The 24761-nt window shown below is 32.1% G+C and overlaps 1 protein-coding gene and 1 long non-coding RNA gene across 2 annotated transcripts; both read left to right on the top strand.

The window, feature by feature from the left end:
* The first annotated feature begins 771 nt into the window (after window positions 1-771).
* Window positions 772-2847, top strand: LOC108466852 (L-ascorbate oxidase homolog). The gene is made up of 3 exons (XM_017767212.2): window positions 772-1102; window positions 1186-2292; window positions 2373-2847. The coding sequence occupies exons 1-3, from the start codon at window positions 855-857 to the stop codon at window positions 2671-2673; spliced, it is 1656 nt and encodes a 551-aa protein (XP_017622701.1). The 5' UTR covers window positions 772-854; the 3' UTR covers window positions 2674-2847.
* Window positions 2848-18154: 15307 nt separating this feature from the next.
* On the top strand, window positions 18155-19170 carry LOC108466647 (uncharacterized). The gene is made up of 2 exons (XR_001868675.2): window positions 18155-18489; window positions 18914-19170. It is a non-coding gene; the product is annotated as an uncharacterized LOC108466647 (long non-coding RNA).
* The last annotated feature ends 5591 nt before the right edge of the window (window positions 19171-24761 follow it).

Raw genomic sequence — 24761 nt, 5'->3', positions numbered from 1 at the left:
CGAGTTTTCCTCACCTTTACTTACTAGCATTATTCTCCCTAATGATAATCTCCCTTAAATTCACAGTTGCTGATATTTCAAATAAATTGTCGACCTCCCTTCACACATCATTTAAACTAAACTCTAAACACAAACACAAGTCCAATATCAACAATAAATCCCCACTTTTATAACTCAATTCAAAGCTTCCTATTAAATTTTTTATCATAATAAGTTGACTACCAATGCAAAGCATTCGTAACTCTATCATCAACCGGAAATACTTTCAATGCTAATCTTTTAAGTTATTTTGGAATTTAATTTACTAGTTTACATTATATTTAATTGTTTTTTTCATAGGCGCACTAAGTAAAAGATGTTTATGAAGAACCCTTTGAAGCCATGCATCTTCCACTGGCTACATCTACTGTTTATGCATGTTTTTGCTCTAATGTTGATTTAGTTTCATGTTAAATTCTTATGTGCTTTTTTCATGGTTATATCATCCATGTAATGAAATAAATGATTATAGTAAAGATTAAATATTTTGGAACTTGTTTAATCAAGAGGTATTAGTTATGAAATGTTAGCCAACAACATAGTGAATGTGCAAATATTTTATTAGAACAAAAGAGAACCACAGTAAAACTAAATTGGTTAACGTTAAAAATAGTACATACTAAAAGAAAGTAAAGAAACGAATGGATGTGCGCAATTTAAGAATTTGAAGACAAAAATTGAATGGTGAAGAAAGATTGTATAAGAAGGGTAAGCTAACATGCAACTCAAATTATCTCAAACAAATCTTCTTCCTCTAAGAGGGGATAAACAATCTTAATTTATAAAATTACATAGGAGACTTTGAAAACAATAAAATGGCTCCATTAATGATAATAACGATGTTTTTTCTCTGGGCAAGATCAATGCTTACAGTTCAAGGTGGAGATCCCACCATTACTTTCGAGTGGAAGGTCACTTATGGCACTATATCTCCTTTGGGTGTTCCTGTAAAAGGTATTCTTATTAATGGGCAATTCCCTGGGCCAAACATTAACTCTACCACCAACAATAATGTTATAGTCAATGTGTTTAACAACCTTGATGAGCCATTCCTTTTGACATGGTAAGCAAGAGTACTTTTGTCCCATTTGATTATATTAGTAAAGAGTTGAGCTTAATTATATATGGAAATGAAATTTGTTGCAGGAGTGGCGTGCAGCATAGGAAAAATCCATGGCAAGATGGTGTGCTTGGAACCAACTGTCCTATCCCCCCCGGGAAGAATTACACCTATAAATTCCAGGTAAAGGACCAAATCGGCAGCTACATGTATTATCCAGTGACGGCTATGCATAAGGCCGCTGGTGGTTTCGGTGGTCTTCGTATTAACAGTCGTTTACTCATTCCCGTCCCCTATGCTGATCCAGCTGATGACTATACTCTAATAGCAGGAGATTTTTTCAACAAGGGATACACCAGCCTCAAGAAAGTTCTTTTGAGTGGTCGCAACCTTGGTAGATGTGATGGTGTCCACATTAATGGAAAAGTTGCTAAAGGTGATGGTAACGATGAACCTCTCTTCACCATGGAAGCAGGCAAAACCTACAAGTATAGGATTTGCAATGCGGGTATCAAGACATCTCTTAACGTCAGGTTCCAAGGCCACACCATGAAATTGGTTGAGATGGAAGGTTCCCACACAGTGCAAAATGACTATGAATCCCTTGATGTTCATGTTGGACAGTGCTTCAGTGTGCTTGTTACTGCCAACCAAGAACCAAAGGATTACTTTGTTGTGGCCTCTACCCGTTTTACCAAACGTGAGGTTATAGCAACTGGTGTCATCCGTTACAACAATGGCAAGGGCGCACCCTCACCTAAGTTGCCACCACCACCAGTTAGTTGGGCTTGGTCACTCAATCAATTCCGTACCTTCCGTTGGAACTTGACTGCTAGCGCTGCTAGGCCTAACCCTCAGGGCTCCTACAAATATGGTTCCATTAACATTACCCGTACCATCAAGCTTGCCAACACTGCTCACAAAGTAGATGGCAAGCTTCGATATGCTCTTAATGGAGTCTCCTATGTCGAACCAACCACTCCACTAAAACTTGCAGAATACTACAACGTAGCTGACAAGGTTTTCAAGTATGATAACATTCCTGATGACCCACCAGCTGAGATCACTAAAGTAACCATGGAACCTATTGTCCTCAACATGACACACAGAAACTTCATCGAAATCATCTTCGAGAATCGTGAAACAGCCATTCAGTCTTATCACTTGGATGGCTATTCCTTCTTTGCTGTGGCGTAAGTATTTGACCTTTAAATCCTTCTAATATATAGTCATTACTTCCCGTTTAACTAAATTCTATAATCATTTGTTGCAGTATCGAGACTGGGAAGTGGAGCCCTGAGAAGAGAAAGAACTACAATCTCCTTGATGCCGTGAGCAGACACACCATACAGGTTTTCCCCAAGTCCTGGGCAGCTATCCTATTGACATTCGACAACTGTGGAATGTGGAACATAAGGTCAGAGGTATGGGACAGGCATTACCTTGGGCAACAGCTTTATGCTAGTGTTGTTTCCCCTAACAAATCACTCAAGGACGAATACAACATGCCTGATGGTGCACTAGTTTGCGGTGTTGTGGAAAGCATGCCAAGGCCGCCACCACCTTACACCTAATTTAAAGCTTATAAACCTGGAACCAGTTCTGCTACAAATACACATAAACGGCCTTTGTAGTAACTAATGCTGACTTTTGAATAAATTAATTTTCTTAGAGTAATAATCATTCAGCTACTATTTGTGAAGGATAAATTTATATTACTTAATTAAATAATAAATTTTTTCATTTTTCCATTTAATTGTGTGGGAATTTTTTATGTCAATGTTTTTGCTTTTATGATTTTTTAAATATGGTTATTTTCGTAAATAATATAAAAAACACAAAATAAATAAAAAATATAGTCACAATCCAATTAGATAAATGTGTAAAACTTACATAAACAAATTATTAACAAATAAAATTTAATTAGTGCTTTTAACTATTAAACAATTGAATTTATTATTTTATTTGTCATGTAAGTATAGTTTTAAATTAATCTAAAATCTCTACTATTTCAATAAGAATACCATTTTTATTAATATATATTTAATGGTTTAAAGTTTTATATTAAAAATAGTTAAATACTTAAAATTTAATCAAAATTGAAATTATGATGGTTAAATAATAATCATACAAAAATCCTTTCTCTCTAAGCAATGGTGGCTATACGTCAATATCTAAGTATGGGATAGGCAATCAAGCGTGAATTTCCTATTGTGCTGAGAAGAAGAATATGTATAGTATTCCATGAGAAAACCAACAATCCATTGGTAATGAAGGGTGTCGTTGGTGAGTTGGCAATGGGAAAAGCAATTAATTAAGGTTTGATAAATGGATTCTGACAAACCCTTGAAATCTTTGTTCTTGAGAATCTTTAGGCTGGCTAGGAACAAATTGGCCAAGGTTGGGAACTATCTTCCAATAGTAGGCTCGACTTATTTTAAGTCAATGATATGTTTACTAGAACTCTTCTAAATAAAGAGGTTCGGGTGGTCAAGGATACTAATGTGATGATTGGGAAGGCGTACTTGATGGACTCATTTGGGAGTTTGAAAAGTTCGGTTTTTTTTCTCAATTAAGAAGGTGCTTGAAAGCTATATAATGTCAATTCCTCATATCCAATACCTTATATAATATTAGACTAATACCCTAACACACAAGTCATTTTCTTAAGGCAAATCATTTAAAAACATTCACACAAATACCTATTCCCAAGTTCATTTGCATTTGCCATAAATCATACCAAAGTAAACTACCTTTAACATCATTGCAAGATATATACATTTAACCAAAACTCATACATTAACCGTAAGACAATAGAAGCGTTTATACTTAGGTTTTTATATTGTTTTCACTCAATGTAAGTACATGCTTTATAACTGATAAAAGAGGTTTATACAAACTTTGTTGAGTCTAGGATCTTGTCTGGATGCTGAAGGTGTTGCTCGGTATCACACTTTATACCTAACTTGCGTACAAGAAAATATAAAATTGTACTTTGAGCGATAAAACTTAGTAATATTCCTATAATGCAAATGATATAACTTATGCAATAGTTAATAACATGCAATGTCCCTGCTTATACAATTAATCAATGCAAATAGACCAAATAACATATAATCATGCTTCAATCCATTACCAAGGCAAATGAATAATCTCATATCTTATCAGATTGGCTTTCTGGATCATTATTCATTTTGCGTAATATTTTACATGCCTTGACATTTAATGTCGTATATAAATGTCTGTAAATCAACTTAGTAGCCAATGCCATGCGTCTAACCAAAAAATCCTTTCTTCTTCCAATTTTTCGATCAATTTCAGTCATCATTTAACCAATTGGCAATGAATATTCATATTATTATTTCCCTATTAACCTGACTCAGACTCGAATGGATACACGAATCCAACCAACATACCAATTTGGCACTAGTGCCTCGTCAGAAAATCCGAAGTACATAAATTTGTGCCCAGCGTTCATTGTTATAACTGAAGTAAATATTTTCCCCAACACTCATCGACCTATAATCGAAGCAACTCGTACGCAATCTATCCTATGGCATGCCAACTATATCTGACTCTGTCTAAACAGGTAATAGGGTAACAAATCATCCAATTCATAATATAGCTCAATTTTGCATTTCATACTTCCAAACATTAACCAATTCATTAATATATATATATATATATGGCATAAAATGGGTCATCTCAATTCAAAGCCAATTTCACATTTTCATCAAGTTATACTATATTTAATTTTATTCAATTTAGTCTTCTATCTCAATAATTAATCAAATTCATACTAATACAATTCAGTCAATAATATTTGACTTACCTCAATATCATACCATGCAAAATAATATAAATATGCAATAATTCAAGTATTTTAAATTACAGAAATACAAACCGAATGCTCGGGTTAGTCATCGTCGGATCTCGTCTTTCCTTTCTCTCTTAATGCTCACACGTTGCCTTTAGCTAAAAATTATAAGCTGACAATACATAATATTAAATCCTAGCTTAAATCACAATCAATTATAAACTCACAAATATTTTACAATTTAGTCCAAAAATCGATATTAGCATAATTTTATATTTAAAGCTCCAAATTGAAATTTGATTTTACCACAATTAATTAGGGACCTCCTATTTACTATTCCTACTATCAATTTTACTGTTTATTCAATTTATTCCCAAATTTACGAAACTATCAATTAAGCTTTACAATTTAGTTTTTTTTTCACATCTAAACATAAAATCTATCAATTTAACACCTAAAACTCTCATTTCTCAAAAATGGTATTTGTGGAGTGTGCCTTGTATTTACGAGTTGACGTCTCGACAAAGAAGAGACAACGTCGTGACAAGACAACCACGATGTCCTGACGAGAAGATTGGCCACATCTCGATGACGTCCTGATGAGGAGCATGCGATGTTGTGACGTGGCAAAGTGTTCACCAATTCAACCGGGTTTTCTTCTCCTAGTTAAACTCTGATTAGTCTAGGTTATTATAGTCATATTTAATCTATGGATTTAGCCTATAAAAGGGGTTATTGTAACTTAAAATAACAATCTTGATCATCTTTGAGATTAAGAGAATTTTGTAAGTTTTAGGAATTTCTGGTTTTAGCTAGAGTGCTTTGTTCTTTCGGGATTTAAGGTTGTCTATTGAGATTATCTCCATCTTGTACTTGTAACATCTCGAATTTTAGGTAAATAAGAATGCAAAATTATTTCAAAAATAAGGAAATAGCCTGGTGGTTAATTAATAAATGGAAAAGCATGAAAAGTAAATTAAGGTTCCAAGTTCGAATCCCTTCCCTTGTAAAATAATTAAATTTTGAAAAATCCTTTTTTTTATAAATGTGTGTGTCGTCTATACCCTTGTAGACCTAGGTATAATTTTTTTTATAAAATAAAACAATTACAAATGAACTATTGTATCCAAATCTGGATGCAAAGTTCTTTCTTCGTAATTGATCTGCTACCATTAAAGGAATATTTTGAAAATATGTAGGCCAACAGGAACTTGCTTCATCAAGCTGACAATAGCACGTGCAGTCGTATTAGCCTCCCTTGACATATATTAGATCTTTACCTTTCATTGTCTTTGGCATAATTCAATAATTCTTGTAGCTAAGTCTCTATTTAGTTGACCTTGAAATCTTCCTTGGATAGATTAAATAGTAAAAACATAATCTGTTTCTATAATGACATTTTTCCATTTTGCCTTGCATGTATATTGGAGGCCATCATAAATAGCCTATAACTCAGCTTGCTCAATGTTACATCTCCCAATGTTTCTTTCGACTCCCTAAATCTAATTCTCGTAATCATCCTTAGCCATAGTTGTCGAAGACACTAGCCCTGAATAAGGATTATGTGCCCTATTCGTATTCAATTTAATGGATCCTGGTGTTGGTGGTTTCCATTATTGTTTTTGGAATTGCTACATATTTAAACCATCTATTCGTCCCAACCTATGCTTGGTGGCTTTCGTCCAACACCAACTAGATTGGACAAATTTAGTACTGTTGAACTGCTCATCTTGGAAAACAAATAGATTTCTTTGTTTCCATATTTTCTAGAATAAAATCCCAAAGAGGGATTACCAATCAAACTCATAGAAGACTAGCCCAAATTTATTTTCCAAATTTGCAGTAATCCAACATTCCAAAGAATAGTAGAAAAACTTCATCATAATCCTTGAAGGAATAAATTGCTTCCAAACACCCATAACTTTACAACAATCTCGAAGAACATGAATAATAGATTCATTAGCACTACCGCAAAGCTTACAGGAAGGGTTATCGGACATACCTCTTCTGTAACATTTAGCATTAGTGAGTAATCGTTCTTTAAAAACTAGCCAAAGGAATTGTTAGACACATTGTAGGCCATCAAAGTTCCAAGCAAGCCTCCATTTTCCTTCCACATGACATAAATTATTTACCATGAGAGAGTTATAGGCTAACTTAATCGTAAAAACTCCATTAGCCGAACATCTCAAAACCAAAGCATCAAGATCAACTAATAGGTTTGGGACAGGGATACCTGTAATATAAGAAAGATATTATTATCTAAAATCCTGTTCAGATAGGTCTAATTATAGTTACCATCAGTCGTATTCATATCACGAAGCGTAGCCATGTAGTCAATAACATTCATATTAAGACAGAAATTGATTAGAGGACCAATATCCATAATCTAAGTATCTATCCAGAATTTAATAAGAGTTTCATCACCCATTGACCATCCAGTTTTTTGACATCAAAGTGACCAGCTTTTCACAAGAGATCTCCAAACAAATGAACACTAACTTCTCGAAATATAAAGAAGGACCTCATCCGTAGCTTATACTTAGATCGAAGAACTCTAGCCCATAATGTATGTCTACTCGTAAGTAGGTTAAAACCCAATTTCAGCAAGAATGAGTCATTTTGAGTCTTAAGGCTGTGAATACCTAACCCCCCAATTAATATTGGCTGACAACAATCCAACTAATTAACTTAGGAAAGCTTATGACTGGTTAATGATTTTCCCCAAACAAAGTCCCAGGCTATTTTTTTATGGTTGCACAGAACTTACAAAGATCTTGATAGTTTGCATAAAATAATTGGGAATAGCCAGAATAACAGACCGAGCAAGAGTAACTCTCTCTGTCAAAGAAAGGAATTTAGCATTCCATCCATCCAGTTTCCTCTGAACCTTATCAATCACAAATTTGAAGGTACTAGTTATCACTCGTTGATGTAACAAAGGCATGCCCAAGTAAGTTCCCAAGTCATTTGTTGCATTAAACCCAAGAACACTACAATCTTGGCAGTAGCACCAGATGCAAATTTTTTTGAAAAAAAAACATTCATTTTTTGGGCATTAACCTTATGTCCCGATGCCCACCCAAAAATGTCTAAAACATCCCTAATCATCATTGCTTGATCGATATCTACTTTAGTAAACAAAAATAGGTCATCAGTGAAGAGGAGGTGTGAAATTTTTGGTCTATTCTTCCTTAAAGAAATAGGCCTCCAAGCCTTATCATCTACGCTTTTATGGATAAAGTGTCCCAACCTTTCCATACAAAGAACAAAAATGTATAGTGAAAGTGGGCAGCCTTGACGTGTACCTCTCAATGGGCAAAATGCATCCCAAAGATTACCATTTCACACAACTTGTATAGAGACAGAATACAAGTATTCCATGATCACTCTCACCAATGGCACTGGAAAACCAACATCCAACAAGGTATCTTCAATAAAGTCCCATCGAATTCAATAATAAGCTTTTTCCAAGTCTACTTTTATAGTCATCCAACCCTTTTTTCCTTTCTTGATGCACATCGAATCCATTATTTCTTGAGCCACAATAATGTTATATGTAATATGCCTTCCAACGATAAAGCTCACTTGGTTCTGTACAATAAGTGAGGGAAAAATAAGCTTGAAATGATTGATAATAGTCTTTGTCACGATCTTAACTAAGACATTACAAAGGCTTATTAGGCGAAAGTGGGAAATGGACTCAGAGCTTTGGCTTTTTTGAATAAGAACCAAAAGAGTATTATTAATACTTCGATCAATAGGTTGGCAGAACACACCACAGACCTAGTTGCACACATCCTATCCAATAATCTTTCATTGGTTCTGATGGAATAAAGCATGAAGACCATCAGGTCTTGGAGCCTTCAAAGGTCCCATACTAAATACAGTGTTACGGATCTCCTCAACTATTGCTTTTATACTTAGAGACTCCATGTAACACCCCTCACCCGTATTCAATGCCAGAATAGGGTTACAGAGCATTACTGAACTAATACCACATTTTAAACATACACTTTACATACAATTTATCAAATCATATACATTTCATTCACAACCAATCATTTTGTCCCTAATACGAACCTATGAGGCTCTAAACATGCATTGGGAGTGGTTCGGGACTAAACCGATAACTTTGGAATTTTAAAACACTTAAGAATTTTTCTCAAAAATAGGAGACACACACCCGTGTGGCCTGGCCGTTTGTCTCACATGTCCAACAAACATGCTTGTGTCATAGGCCATGTGGACATTCGAAATGAGAGCACATGACCGTGTCCCAGCTCGTGTCTAACCCTGTGTAACTCTTTGACTTGGGTCACACGGCCAACATGTACGCCCGTGTGGCTAGCCCGTGTGCCCTAAAAATAGCCATACACGCCCATGTGCCAGGCCATGTGCTAGGCCGTGCCAAACCTATAGGGTATACTAACTTATACCACACAGCCAAGTCACACGCCCGTGTGTGAGGCTGTGTGGAGCATACTGACTTAATTTCAATTTCAACACTAGGGGACACAAGGCCATGTAACATAACCGTGTGTCACACACGGCTATGACACACGCCCGTGTCTCTGCGCGTGTAGACAAAAATAGGCTATTTACCAAGCCATTTTGCCACCCAAACTTGTGCTCACCTACATCAAACTTAAAAGCACCTATACATAGCATCAATAGGCATTTTAGATCAACCAATTCAAACATAAATCATGCACATTCAATACTTCCATTTTCTATACACACTAATCACAAAACATGTCATACCATTTATACCAAATTCACATTTACAATTCAATTAAATATACACTTCCAAATATGCATGATTTAGCCTAATTTTCCAAGCAAACCAATATCTATCAAATCAACCATTTGATACACATAATACCTATTACCATTAAACATCACGCAACTATCATATATCCATCCATGAACTCACAATCCAAGCCATATATATATACATGATTCAAACATACCAAAATAACCCAAAATAAGCCATCACTCATGGCTATATATACAAACCAAAAGTATAAACATTTACAAGCCAATTCAAATGGCACATGTAACGCCCCAATTTTCGGGAATCCTGTGAATGTTGGCATAGGTTTAATTATGTTAGTGGGCCTCTAGAAGGCCCAAGCTTAAGATAGAACCCGGTAATTTTAGTTAATTTTTGTTCCATAAGAAAAAGGGAGTGAAATTATGAAATAGGACCTATGTGAAAATGTTTGAAAATGCTATAGGCTAAATTGAAGTGGCCAAATAAATAGGAGTGCAAAATAAGAGGATTTGCATGACAAACCTCCCATTTTACATGAAGTGGCCAGCCATCATGTTGTTGTAGACAAAATGTGCACTTGATATCTATAATTTATGGTACAAATTGATACAAATTGATAATAGGTTAGGTAAATGTTCCATGATAATGGGTTAGGTAAATGTTTCATGATAAGAATTTCATGTCTTTTGTATTAAAGAATTAAATGGATGAAATATGAAGTTTTATTAAAAGAAAAAGGGGTGAAAAGAACAAAGTTTTGTCCATCTTTGTTCATCATAGCTGAAAGTTAGAGAAGAGAAAGGAGAGGAGAAAGCTCTTGAGTATTCGATCATTAGGAGGAGGAAAATTGAAAGTAAGTTCTTGGTACCTTGCTTCTATTTTGAGGTTCATGAGTTCTTCTTGATTCTACCTTAACTCTTGAAGTATATTTTGATTTTTGGTTGTGTTGTGAGCATTTGGTCATGAATTAAAATGAAGGAAATGGCTGTTGTTTCATGTTCTTTTGATGAAAAATGGAAGATATGTGAAGTTGAGCCAAACAAATGAGCATGCATGTGCCTTAGATGCTAAAGGGAAAAATCGGCTAACATGTTGTGCTTTAAAATGATGAAATGGAGATTATGCTTAAGTAAAAATCATAGATATGTGATGATTGATTGGTGATATACATGTTTAAATAACATGCATGCAAGATAGGTGTATGAAAGAGTGATTTGGTAATAAATCTGCTTGGGACAGCAGCAGTAACGTGACTTTGGAAAATCACCATAAATTGTGGGAGATGAATTAGAAGCTGAATAAATTATGTAATTAAAGCTTATTGAGTCTAGTTTCTAATGAAATAAACAAGAACATATTTTGAATTCTGTACAATGATAAATTTGATTTGTAATGAAGAGTGGTCAGATTAGTCAAACAGTGAAACATGAGAAACTTTGAGAAAAATCTGGTACTGATTGGCCAAACCAAAAATTATAAAACTTTTATGGATATAAGATATATGAGTCTATTTTCAGTGAAAATTAACGGCACTTGATTTGGAGTTTCATAGCTCCAGTTATAAATGATTTAGTGACTATTACTCAGGAAGACAGCTTGCAGTGAAATTATGATTATGTGGTAAACATTGACAAAAATTTGTTAATGAGTTGCTTATTGATTTCTTATAAGCTTACTATGATCTGTAGGTGTGGTTGGCTGAATATTGTAAGGGGTTAATACGTAGTTTGTATTTGAATAGTTAGATTAACGTGTTAGTAATCCAATTGTAGGCGGTTCGTGTGTGGATCTCACAAGATATCGTCATAAAAATGTGTGTAACTAACACCCTCTTTCTTAGTCCGGATCGGCAAAAGTCGAAAAGCCGAAATGTTGAAAATCGGTATTTTGTAGATTTGCGAGTGTGCGAATGCTCGTGAGGTAAATCGATTAATGTTTTTGGTAAGTTACAATGTTTGACCGCAAAGTGCATGATTTACGTGTTCTAAATATTTTTGGGCTTAATGGGCCAAAATTGGAATGATGGGCCAACTGCCCAATTCGTAAGAACCCTCGATGCGTGATTCGTTAGTACGTGAAAAGTAAGAATATGCATGAAAAACCCTAAAATAGATAAATTACTGAAATACCTTTAAAAGTGAAAAATTTACGCTTTACCCTAGTAGATAAATTACCAAATACCCCTAGGGTTAAATTGACCTAAATGCATGTTTGATCGTTGTTATTTATCGCATGCCATGATGTTATTATCGATGCATGGACCGGGATATTGACGGAGGAAGTACTGAAAGTGGCTTGTCCACGTCTTGGAGGTTTTGCCTCAATTTATCGTTAAGCGAGCAAAGCAAGGTCAAGCTCGTGAGTGTTAATGGGGTGGGTTGAGCTATTCCCACATGGAGTGTATGGTGGTGCGGTGGAGTGTAGTGGTTGGTGGGTTGAGTAGTCTCCCAAATGGGCTTGCATATGTTTACCGATGTTGCATGTATTTTGAAATGGGCCTATGGGCCATCATTTATCTGAATAAGGGCTAAGGCCCGTTTATTGTAATTTGAAAAGGCTCGCCCAAGACCACTGTGTTCTGAATGGCCTTAGGCCTAATAGGCTTGAGTGACTTGGGCTTTGAATGGGTTTTCCTTGCACACCGAGTTTCCTAAACTCACCCTTTTATTTTCATCCACGCAGAAATCCCCAACCATAGTGGGCTTGGAGTCGTGAGGGAATTCGAGTGGCCACCCGCTCGAAAGTTTGATTTTCTTCCGTGAACTGGACATCCTTTTAATTATGTTTGAGGTTTTGGGCTTTTAAATGTAATAAGGCCGCTTATTTATTTTGATGGTTTTAATATGTATTACTAATATAGGTAATACTTATTTTAACTGTTGAAATTGGATAGCTTTAGGCGCGTTTTCAAAAACAACAGTTGATTTCAAAATAACACGACAACAAGCAAAGCTTCCAATGAAAGTATTTTCCAAAATTAATCACTTTTCCTAAAATGACTGAATCAAACCGGTTTCTAGAAATATCCATGACATTAAGGTGTGGCAATGGCGGTATGCATGTCTAGGATTGGATCCGAAGGAGCTTGGTACTTAAGCAATCCGATGGACTCACCACCTCTTTTCCGGTTTCTTACCGGTGCATGACTTCCATTCACTTTAACCCTTAATGAATTAATCTTTTTAACATCAAGTACGATTTTCTGGACTTAGAATGAAATTTTTTTTTTTACTTTTTTGATATGGCATGCCGGATCCGACCATAACTTCTGGGCCGGGTTTGGGGTGCTACAGCACAACACATTACCAAATATACCAAAATGACCAAGTCCCTATACATGCCATATACTCAAAACATAAGCTCAAAAGTACCAAATTGACAGTCGGATAGTGTGATGTAGTCTCCGACTATCCCTGAGTCCGAGCTAGCTTTAAGATCTCTATAAATCATGGAAAAATAACAAAGTAAGCTTTATAGCTTAGTAAACTCGTATGAAATAAACTCAATCTTAACATGAATATACAAATCATCAATTGAAACAAAACAACATATAATTCATTTAACTAACAAACCTTTCACAATTTTCAACCATAATCGTATATATGAACTTCACTACTTCTTTGATTTAAGCTTATACGGTTCATTTTCATACCTGTACCATCTCGTTGCAATTTCATACACAACCACATTTTTCATTTACCCGTTGAACCATTCGAAATACTATCGGATACTCAGGAACCTCGCACCAAAGTGCCAATATCATGGCCCAAAGCCAACTAAATCTCATATCACATATTTAGCTCACACTAGAGCTATCAACGGGCCTGTTCACACAAGTTCTCAGTCAAGACGTAGCTATACAGTGATGCTCACACAAGCTGTCAAGTAATCACAACACATACCGGTATACTCAGCCACCTGTAGGACGTACAGAACCAGCACTCAGATCACATAATCACAATAGTCCCTAATGACATGTCACTAGTATCCAAATCTATTCCTAAGGTTCACCCGAGATTTCTAATGCCGAATCACTGTTGAATCATTTTCGAACATGTCTGAAGTTTTGTATTCACAATTTATCCAATATCAAAGCATTTAAAATACATTTATAATGAAACTTATTACATACGAACTTACCTTGGATGCTAAAACGGTGAAACGAGTCAACTATTCCGTAACATTGTTCTTTCCCTGATCAAAGTCCGTATTTTATCTTTCTTGATCTAAATATAATCAAAATTAACTTATTTAATCATCTCTCTATTCAATATAGTCCAAAATTCACTTTAAGATACTTTTACACATTTACCCCTAATATTTCACAACTTTTACAATTTAGTCCTTATTTCATAAAATCGCAATTTACAACTAACCCATGCTAGCCATTATGTCCCTAGCAGCCCATATTTTTCATTTATTTCACATTTTAACCACAAAGTTTCCACATTTTACAATTTAATCCCTAATTTGCATTTTCACTAAAAATCACTTAACAAAACTTTTATAACTAACATCAAACATTAATAATCTATCATTAAACATCAAAACACTCATGTATTCATCAATGGAAACTTCTAAAATCTTTAATAGTTTTGCAAAATAGTCCTTGGGCTAGCTAGAGCTAGCTACAACGATCTCAAAAACGTAGAAATCATTAAAAATGGGACAAAAACAGACTTACAATTGAGCTAGGAAGCTTGGCCGAATGGAAAAGCTCAACAATGGCTTCCAAAAACCTATTTTCGGTTGAATATGGAGAAAATAAAGATGATAATTGGCTTTCTTCTATTTATTTTATGTTTATTAACTAATTTACTAATTTAACCTTGATTAAAAACCATCAAAATTCATGATAATATGTCCATATAGGTCCACTCATGTTTCAAATGGTCTAATTACAACATAAGGACCTCTAAATTAACATTCCATAGCTATTAGATACCTTTAGCTAATGGAACTCCACTTTTACACTTTACGCGGTTTAGTCCTTTTTCTCAAATTAACTAATCAAATGATAAAATTTCTTAACAAAAATCTCACACAAACATATTATCACGCTGTAAACATTAAAATAATAATAAAATAATTATTTTGACTTCGAATTTGTGGTCCCAAAACCATTGTTCCGATTTAACTAAAAACGAGTTATTACACTCCATATCATGTAGATTTATGCGAAGGAAGACCCCATGTAAAAGAAACATAGTTTGGTTTTTGTTAGACAAAAAATACAACAATGAGAAAAAACTAGAAGCTTCTAACTGAAGTTCATTATCATCATAACACCAAACAAAATCGATCTTCAAAGTAGAGATCCTGTTAAACTTACATCTAGAGAGAGTTTTGTTAAGAAAGAACTTGGTGTTTATGTCTCCTTGTTGAATCCAGTCTACCCAATATTTTTGCAACCAAAGTAGCTCTTCTTCATGAAAAAAATTTTCAAATTCGAAACGCAAGTCCATTTCAAGATTCAAAAGAAACTTCGAGTACCTATGATCCAGAGCAGCTTGGACACTTTCAATCTGACAAGCCAGCAAACACTTTTCAATGGCTATATGTCCATACACTTCTTTATTCCACTTTCTTAGATCTGCAATAAGAGAAACAAGAATGGTTGGCATATCTAAACTCATTTTTCGACTATATCGAACAAGTTGCAAGAAGGAAGGGTGTTAGATCCAAGAAGCCAAAAAATGAAATAGCCTGTTATACCGAATATGTCTTGTCGACTGAGAAGAGATTAAAATGGGATGATGATCTGGTCTAAACTGAGGAAGGTAAACAAAATAGTGGCTGGGAAAGAAAAAAACCACTCATTGTTTCCAATTGCCCTGTCCAACCTTTCAAAATCAACACCTCTTCGCCAAGTAAATTTCGAACCCTTAAAACCAAGGTCCCGTAATCCATTATCTTAAATTAATTTCTAGAACAACTTACAACTTGAGATTTTTGGCCGACCCCCTCTCTTCTCATCCGATGATAAAATTGAGTTGAAGTCCCCTAACAACATCCAAGGGTCCTTAATCGATTAAGCTAAGTGATCCAACCTTTCCCATAGAAAACTACATAATCACTTGTCTAAGCTACCATAAACGAAAGTCACAAACAAATTCTGCTGTCGAAACTATTTTTTTATTTTGAAAATAATAGGGATCGACTTTTGAAAACAAAAATGCGGAGTCGCCACCAATCTCTTAGTTTAGGTGTGATTGGGCCACCTACTAAAGCGTTTTGTTCCATTAAAGACAATTTTGGTTCACGTAAAAATCAAAAATGGGTTCGGGAGTCGGTTACGCATGAGGGAGGGTGACCACCCTCATTGCGCCAAAAAATTGGTACCAAATTGATTCGATGCTATCCTTATATCAAAGGTTTTTTTTTTTTTAAAATGATCTTTCGAAGTATAACTCTTCTTTTTTAAATGTTTGACTAGTTCAAATTAGCGGTCAAAATTCCCTCGTTTCAAAGGTATGCAGCATCATATCCAGCACGATTGGACACGATCCTTTATACCTTTAAAAATACAATTGATTTTTGACTTGTAAAAACTCATGCATTAAAATTATAAAAGGATATCCGAATATTTAGTCCAACGAAAAAAATCATACCCAACACGGTAGGGCACGATTTCCCCGAATTCCCAAATATTGAATATTGCCTTATTTCAAAATCTTTGAGTAATAGGGAAAATTGGAAATTAGCTCAAAACACATTTATTTGCCTTAAAATAGATGGAATACCTAATGTATTGTAATAAAACATTTGTATAGAAAAGGGTTAATGAACATGAAATGATATGCATACATATAGTACAATAAACATCAATTAATAAATCCAACAATTATGTATAATTATTCTAAGTATAATGTGACCAAAATTTTTTAAGCATGAATGGTGAACAATCAATACAAAATAATATACAATAATAATTAACATGGCACAATATAAAACAATCCACAAAATATGTACAAAATAAAATGGAATTAGAAGTCAATATAGTATAAGACATTTTCAAAATAATAATGGATTAATGAACACATAAAATACATACTATATGAGTGATTTAATTTACATAAAAACTAGGTATATATAATTATTGAAATAAGTATTATAACATAAAAACATTTGAATTGAATAATATGAAAATATTTTAACCACAAATTCATTTAAAATTGACAATGTACATGATAACTTAAATAACATATAAAATAAGGAAGAATAAAAGTACATGATAAAATATACCACACATGATAGATTTACAAAACATATGTATATATATATATATATATATATATATATAAATAGATATAGGAATAATAATTTATAAAAAAATAGTATGAAATTAATAATGCATATAAAATTAAATTAATCTATAAATCGTATAAAAAATAATTATGTATAAAAAAACTATATCTACTTAAATGCATGAATTTAATGATATTTTTGAATCAAACATATGTTCCAATATATGCATGTATGTGTAAAAGAATTTTGAAATAAGCAATATATAAAATAATTTTACATGAAACAAATTAATTTTGATTAATGATACACATTGATGATATACAAAATAATAAGATATGGAAGTGCTAAAAATAAGTAAATTGTACAATTTAAAATATAGTCCTTAAAAGAAATATATTATACACATAGATACTTTAAAGGAAGATATATACATAGAAAAATATTTACATAGAGTTATATGAAATCAATAACATGTACTATAGCAAAAATAATTTAATATGGGTAATGTATGTGTGAAGAAATTTTAGAAATAATTGTATGTCAAAATAACATTGAATTAAAATATGAATTATAAGATTAACTTAATTTTATCATAAATTATATATGTAATAAATTTAAAACACAATTATATACAAATTTATTAGAAACTATATGTATAAAAATAACATGGCTTTAATAATACATGTAGGTTAAATATAAGTACTAAATATATGCTTAATAACAATTTAAATGACATATAAAATAGATGAATTTTTCAAAATATATATATGTATAAACATTAAAATATATGAATAAATTCAAAAGAAATTATAAAATAACATAAAATTAATAGCATACATAAACTAAAATGAATTTTATTACAAATAATACACCAATTATTAAAATGATAGAATAAACGAGAAAATATTATAATAATGTTTTTAAAACAACATTCAATTATCAAAGCAACGTGAAATATTACAACCAATAATCAAGCATAAAAGAAAATGTATGTGCAGAAAAAAAAATAATAAAAACTTAATTAAAACAAAATTGAAGCATGAAGAAAAATTTACAAATAAAATAATTGCAAAATAGAATCAATGTGCCATGCGCACAAATGTACGGGGACTGGAATTGGAAATATCCCGAGCCCAAAACGCTGCACTGAACCGCGGACCAAAGTGAAAAGGCAGACAAATTATAGAGCCAAATTTTAAAAAAACAAGGCAAGCAAACAGGGCGCAATTGAAGGCTTCGCGCGAAGGGAAGGATCTAACACGAAAATTCCCCATTTTGAATGGAAATGCGCAGATCCGGCCTACTAAACGAGCTGATGCGCTGACCTTCCTCATTATAAATGGCGTCGTTTTGTTAATAGGTTTTGTAAAATCTTTTTTTTCCTATTCCTTTTCCAAACGCAGCCCACATTTTGGCCAGAATTCACAACCCTAAAATCGATTTGTTAGGGCTCATTCCAGCAACCACCAAATCCACCATTTCCTTTGGTGATCGGTGGTGCACCATCGATGCCTAGAAGACGTCAAAGACCCTGCTCAAGGAGAACAGGTAAGCTGTTCTATTTTTCCTTTTTTTTTTTAAAAAAAAACTCCTAGTGACACCCTTGGATTCCCCTTCCAACTTCGATCTCAACGAAGTGAATAGAGGACAAGGGTCGATTCGCAAGGTAAGACTTGCCTTTCTCTCTTCTTTGTTTTGAAATGCAGATAATGAAAACAATGGCAGGCAAATAGATGAAAATAACAGAAAAATTAAAAAGACTAAGGAAAATCACCTTTCTAGAAATTGTTTTTTTTTTGAATATGCGTATAGTGTATGAGTGTATACGTACAGTGTGTGTAAAAAATCAAGGTACAGATAATGGCTTTTTATAGCCAGATTTACAGAATAAATGAAAAATAAAAATTATATTTTCCTTCTGTCATTTGGTTGTATATTCTGTTACTGCTTCTTCTCGTGTATTCTATTGCAGGGGTGGAGAAACGGCCGTACGGAAAAAGCCACTCGTGGAAGCCGTGCATGGGAAAACCCCTCGTGAAAGCTCGATTGCAGTACTAGCATGTTCTAGAAACCCTTAGGTTTCTGTATTTTCAAGTTGTTGGGCCTTTTGGGCCGTTTGTGAGTTGGGCTATGGGACCTTGGGATTTTGGGTGTAAGTTTATTAGGTTAAATATTTGAGCCTTTATTTTTGGATTAAATAAATTATAAATATATTTTTTTGGACCAGTAGATTTTTACTGTTTTTGGTTTGTTATTTTTATTCTTTTGTTTGTTTTATTTTGGTTTTGGTTTTTTATGGGCCCAGGCAAATTGGGCTTATTACAGTTGCCCTCTTTGCTCATTGTAATGTAATGAGAATAGAGTAAAGACTTTAAAAGGACCAACTTTGCCCGATTTTGCTGAATCTTGACTTCTTTGTGAAAATAGGACTAGCTTAAATCTGCTCCAATGTCAATACATGGAGATAAGATTTGCCATCTTCACTTTTGGGACAAATTGTGCAAATGGTCCCTCCTCTTTTCTGATCTTTTCAAATCAGCTCATTGTTACTCTTTTAAAATTCACCCCAGAATATTATTTTAATTACACTTTGGTACTTGTTAAAAATTGATGGTGTGGGTTAATTTCCCATTCGGTCCTCCCATATTATTCTCACGTTCATTTAAGTCATAATTCAGGTTTATTTGAATTTTATTTTTTTAAAATTTTACCCCCTAATTTCATTTCAATCTCGATTCGATCCTTAGCCCATTCAACTTCAATTTTTTTTGTTAGTCTTTTTAATATCTTTTGTTATTTTATTATTTGTGTGTTTAGTCCTTTTTTAAAGTAATGTCTTGTTGATATTCGTTCATTTATTTATGTTAATTGCTATTCCATTTATTTTGTTTACACGATTTTTATTCTATTTTATTTTATTTTGTTTTTTATTGTTCCTTTTCATTTATTTTATATTATATATCCTTCATATATATATTAAGGATTTTAATGCTTACTTTCCAAATATTTGTTGTTTTTATTATCTTCATTTAAATATTTGTTATTTTTATTATTTTTAACTACTAATATTTATTTATTTGTCCATCCATCTATTATTTATTTCTTTTTATATATTTTCCCGTATTTCCTTTTATTATTTTACTTATCTATTATTATTATCACGTTGTTAAATTAATTAGCTTTGCATTACTATTACTAGTGTATTTCTTTTATATTTATTTATCTATTCTTTTTATGTTTATTTTATTTTATTTTACCATTTATTTAACTATATCCTTTTATAATTTTAAAACTTGATTTTATTATTATATTATAATTTTCTAGATCTTTACATTTTTATCGTATTATTATTATTATTATTATTATTATTATTATTCCTTAGTTTATTATTATTATTACTTTATCATTATTTTCTATTATTGTTATTATCAATACACTATTATTATTCTTATTAATGTATTATTATTATTCTCTACTTTATTATTATTATATTATTACTATTGCTATCATCATATTATTAAACTAATTAATCTTATATTGATTTTGTTACATTATATATTTTCTTTTGTATTTATTTACATTATTATTACTATTATCATTATTTCTATTTTTTAAACATATAGTGGTTTTAAATTATTATGATTTTAAATATTTTACAAATGTTATTTCTCCTAAACTATTAAATGTATTATTTTGAAATTTTTATGTACATCTTTGTATTCTAAAATAATATATGTATATATACATATCATTTTTTAAATTTTATATATTTATTTAGTTGTATCATTTTATATGATAATTGTGTTAAATTCTCTTTATTATTTATTATAAACCTTTCTACTATTATCAATTTTAAAATTTCATATGTTATTTATATTAAACTTTTGTATATATCTTTTACATGTTAATGGTTTTAAATTCTTTTTATTGTTATTTATTTTGAACTTCCTATATATTACTTATTTTAAAATTTTTATCTTAAAATTTTACTTTGGATTATATTTATATATAAATTTTCATTTAAACTGTTTTTGTATATTGTTTATTTTAAATTTCTCATTTATACATTATTTATTTTAAGCTCTTTTATATGTATTTGAAAGGGTCCTTTTTATTTTACTTTGTGAATTATTTATCTTAATTTATTTAACATATTATTTATTTGAAATTTGCTTTATATATTATTTTATTTCAAATTGTTTTATATGTTATTCATGTTAAATCTTTTTCATATGTCATTTATTTTGAACCATTCTTTGGTATTATGAGTTTTAAATCTTAATTATTTCATTTGTTATCAACTTTAAACTTTTATCCTATTTACTTTGAATCATTTTTTCGCATGTTATTTTATTGTTGATGGGTATTAAAAAGTAATATACATTATGAATATTGTCATTGCATGTACTAGAAATTATTTATCTTCATATTGTGACATTCATTAATATTGTATCTAATTCGTGTTTGATTATTCCATGCTCTATTTTACACTTTTGTTTTACTTAGCTCAAATAATATTGTGTAGTAAACCCCAACATATTTATCCCATTTAGATCGCTTTATTGTATTTCAAACAAAATAAGTGCATCCTTCAAATGTTGTATTCGCTATTACTAAAAATATATATTTTTTTAAATAAGGCAATATTTCGCGTTTTAGGAAATTCGAAGAATCGTGCCCTAACTTATTGGGTTTCGATTTTCTTGTTAAACCTAAAAAGTCAAATATCCTTTTAGATTTCAAAATACACGAGCTTTCGATAAAGATTAAAGGTAAACTTGCTCCCGAAGATTTAAACATCGCGTCCTAACTTACTGGATGTGACACCTTACTATCTCGGGACGAGTAAACCTTTGATGCTCATTTCTACGTAGTTTGCGTTTTAAAACGAACATTCATGAAAAGGGATCGTATTTCAAAATTTATTTTAAATCTTTTCGATTTTCAACATTAAGACATTAATTAATCAATTAGGTACCAATTTTGGGCGTTACAAGGGTGCTAATCCTTCCTCGTACGTAACCGACTCCCGAACCCGTTTTCTCAATTTCGTAGACCAAAATCGTTGTTTTAGTAAACCAAAATGTTTTATTAAAATGACCAAACTTCTTGGTGATCCGATCACACCTAAACAAAAAAAAAAAAAGATTGGTGGCGACTCCCAATTTTCGTTTTCTTTTCAAAAACTAAAGTCGATCCCCGTTTTTCCAAAAAATGGTTTCGACAGTGAATATGGGACAATATACACGAATAATATATCTTTCTAATGAGTGTAAATATTATAGTCGTGAAAATAAAAGAACAAATTTACAAGCATGCAATAACAATGAGCTCACAGCCAACCTTAATAATTAAATAGTAAAAATTAAGGATATGACTAATCAAAGAGGCAAATTAGAAATATAACAAATTTCCAAACGTAAATGAATAACAATTGATATAACAATACAAAAGACTAATAAACAATATGCAACAATAATATATGAGATAATATGAAAATTAGGACGCCACACATAATATACAAAACAATATGGACACTAAGAGCCAATATAACACAAAATAATTCAAAACTAGATGGAAAATTTACAAATGAATAACACATGTTAAGGTTTGAAATAGTTTACATATACAAAAATAGTGAAACTAATGATTTATGAATGATTATTAAAAATAAATATTATGTAAAAAGGAATTGAGATATACAATATATAGAATAATTTCAAATAAAACAAATTGAAACTAATGATATATTTATGAAATTGAAAACCTAATATACAAATATGCTAATTTGTGAAAGTGTTTAATATAAATAAACTATACATAAATAAACAGATTAGATACATAAACAAATTTAAAGGAAAATGTATATATGCAAAAATAAATGAATAAATAATAAAATAACAATAATACGAGTGAAAGTAGAAAATAAAATAAACTGATTATAAAATAAATAAAAAAGAAAAAAAGGGAATTAATAAACCAGTGGACAAATAATAAAGAAATAATTCAATAAAAACTAATAAAGTTTAAATAAAAACAAATGGACAAACTATTTAAATTAAATCAACTAAAAATAATTAAAGTAGTATTAAAAGAATTAAAATTAATAATAACAAAATAATAATAATAATAATAATAATAATAATAATAATAATAATAATAATAATAACTATAATAATAGGAGGATTAATTTGAAAGCCAAATGGGGTTTTAGGGTAAAAATATAAATAAAATAAAGCCAAAGGACCGAATTGTAATGCATTGAAACTGGCAAGGACTAAATGGGATAATATCCCTAATTCTTACACATTGCGTTTCAGTTCAAAAGGCCCTGGGTTAAATTAAAAATGAAATAAAATTAAAGGGCAAATTTGCAAAAATAAAAAAAAAAGGGTAAAAGGAATAGATTGAGACGCGCGCATATAAGGAGGGCCCAAAGGGGAGATTTACCCTCTCTTTCAAAAGGACACCGTTCAAATGGACCATATTAAAGATGAAATAAAATCCAAAGGCAAAAATCAAAATAAAAGAAAAACTGGATTTAGAAAAACAGAAAATGCGGAAGGACTTGATGCGCAAATACCCCATCAATAAGGAAACACGTGGATCCTATAGAGGGCGGGTCGAATTTTGGGTTTGACCCCAAAACGACGTCGTTTTGGGGCCTTTTGAACCAATCCCAAAACGGTGCCGTTTAGCACCCTTATATAAACCAAAATTTTTTACCAAAAAATCATTTAACCCTCTTGTTTTTAAAAAAAAAAAATCTTCAGACTCTCTCAACTCTCTCCTCTCCCCAAAACTCCAGCCATCCAATCCGACGAGATCCACGGTGGCCACCGGTCGCCGGCGATGTTCTCCGCCGTGCCCGGTTGCCGGGAATCGCAAAAAAGGGCCACCTTTTAACCCCTTCAGCCCTCCAAGGTTCAAATTCGAGCTCAAAATTTCCTAAACCCTCACAAAAATGACCCAAAAGTCAGAAAACCTTTCGAGTTTCAGCTTTCTCCGCCTTGGTTTTAACCAAATTTCCAAGGATCCGTCTACCTTTGGGCTAGAGAAGCAAATGCCGATGATGTCGACACTGAACGAGTAAAAATCTTCCCTTTTTTATGTATTTTTGTAATAGATTCGAATAGAAAGAAAGAAAAAACAAAATAATGAACAAAAGAGACACCTTTAAGATATTTTTTCCTCTGATTGTTTCTTCTTCCTTTTTTTTATTTCAGTGTTCGTGTAAAAACAAGATGATTCCTTTGGGCTCTTTTATAGCCGAATAAGGGAAAACAAAAGAATACAATATTTTTTCTTTTCTATTGTTGTTGCTGTCCATTTTTGCAGGTACGGAGAAGGCCAGCTGGCGTGCGGTGCTGCGTACGGAGGTACGGAGAGGCCTTGGGGCTATACGGCGGCTGAAGGCTGCGGCGCAAAGGTGGAAACCCTAGGGTTTCCTGGGAATTAAATTGTTGGGCCTATCGGGCTTGTATTTTTAGGTCTGAGTGCACTGGGCTAGTCATATTTTGGGCCGTTCTTGTAATTGGACTGATGGACTGTTAATGATATTTAGATTTTTACTTGTTTTTTTTTTGGGGGGTTTATAGGCCCAGGCTAAATTGGGCCTCTACACATTGTTATCATTGTTGTTCTTATTATTGTTATTATTATTTTTGTGTCATTGTCTTATGTTAGTTATTTATTGTTTGATTGTTCATATCAATAGTTAAAAATATGTGATTATTGTGAATTATTTTCTTATTAGTATATCCATACTCTCATTACTTATCAATATAATAATCTCATTCGCATATTACCATTCGAATAGA

This window comes from Gossypium arboreum, chromosome 2, assembly GCF_025698485.1.
Source record: "Gossypium arboreum isolate Shixiya-1 chromosome 2, ASM2569848v2, whole genome shotgun sequence".
NCBI classification, from domain to species: Eukaryota; Viridiplantae; Streptophyta; class Magnoliopsida; order Malvales; family Malvaceae; genus Gossypium; species Gossypium arboreum.
The sequence above is the reverse complement of the archived record's forward strand: the minus strand, read 5'-3'. Positions and strand labels throughout refer to the sequence as shown.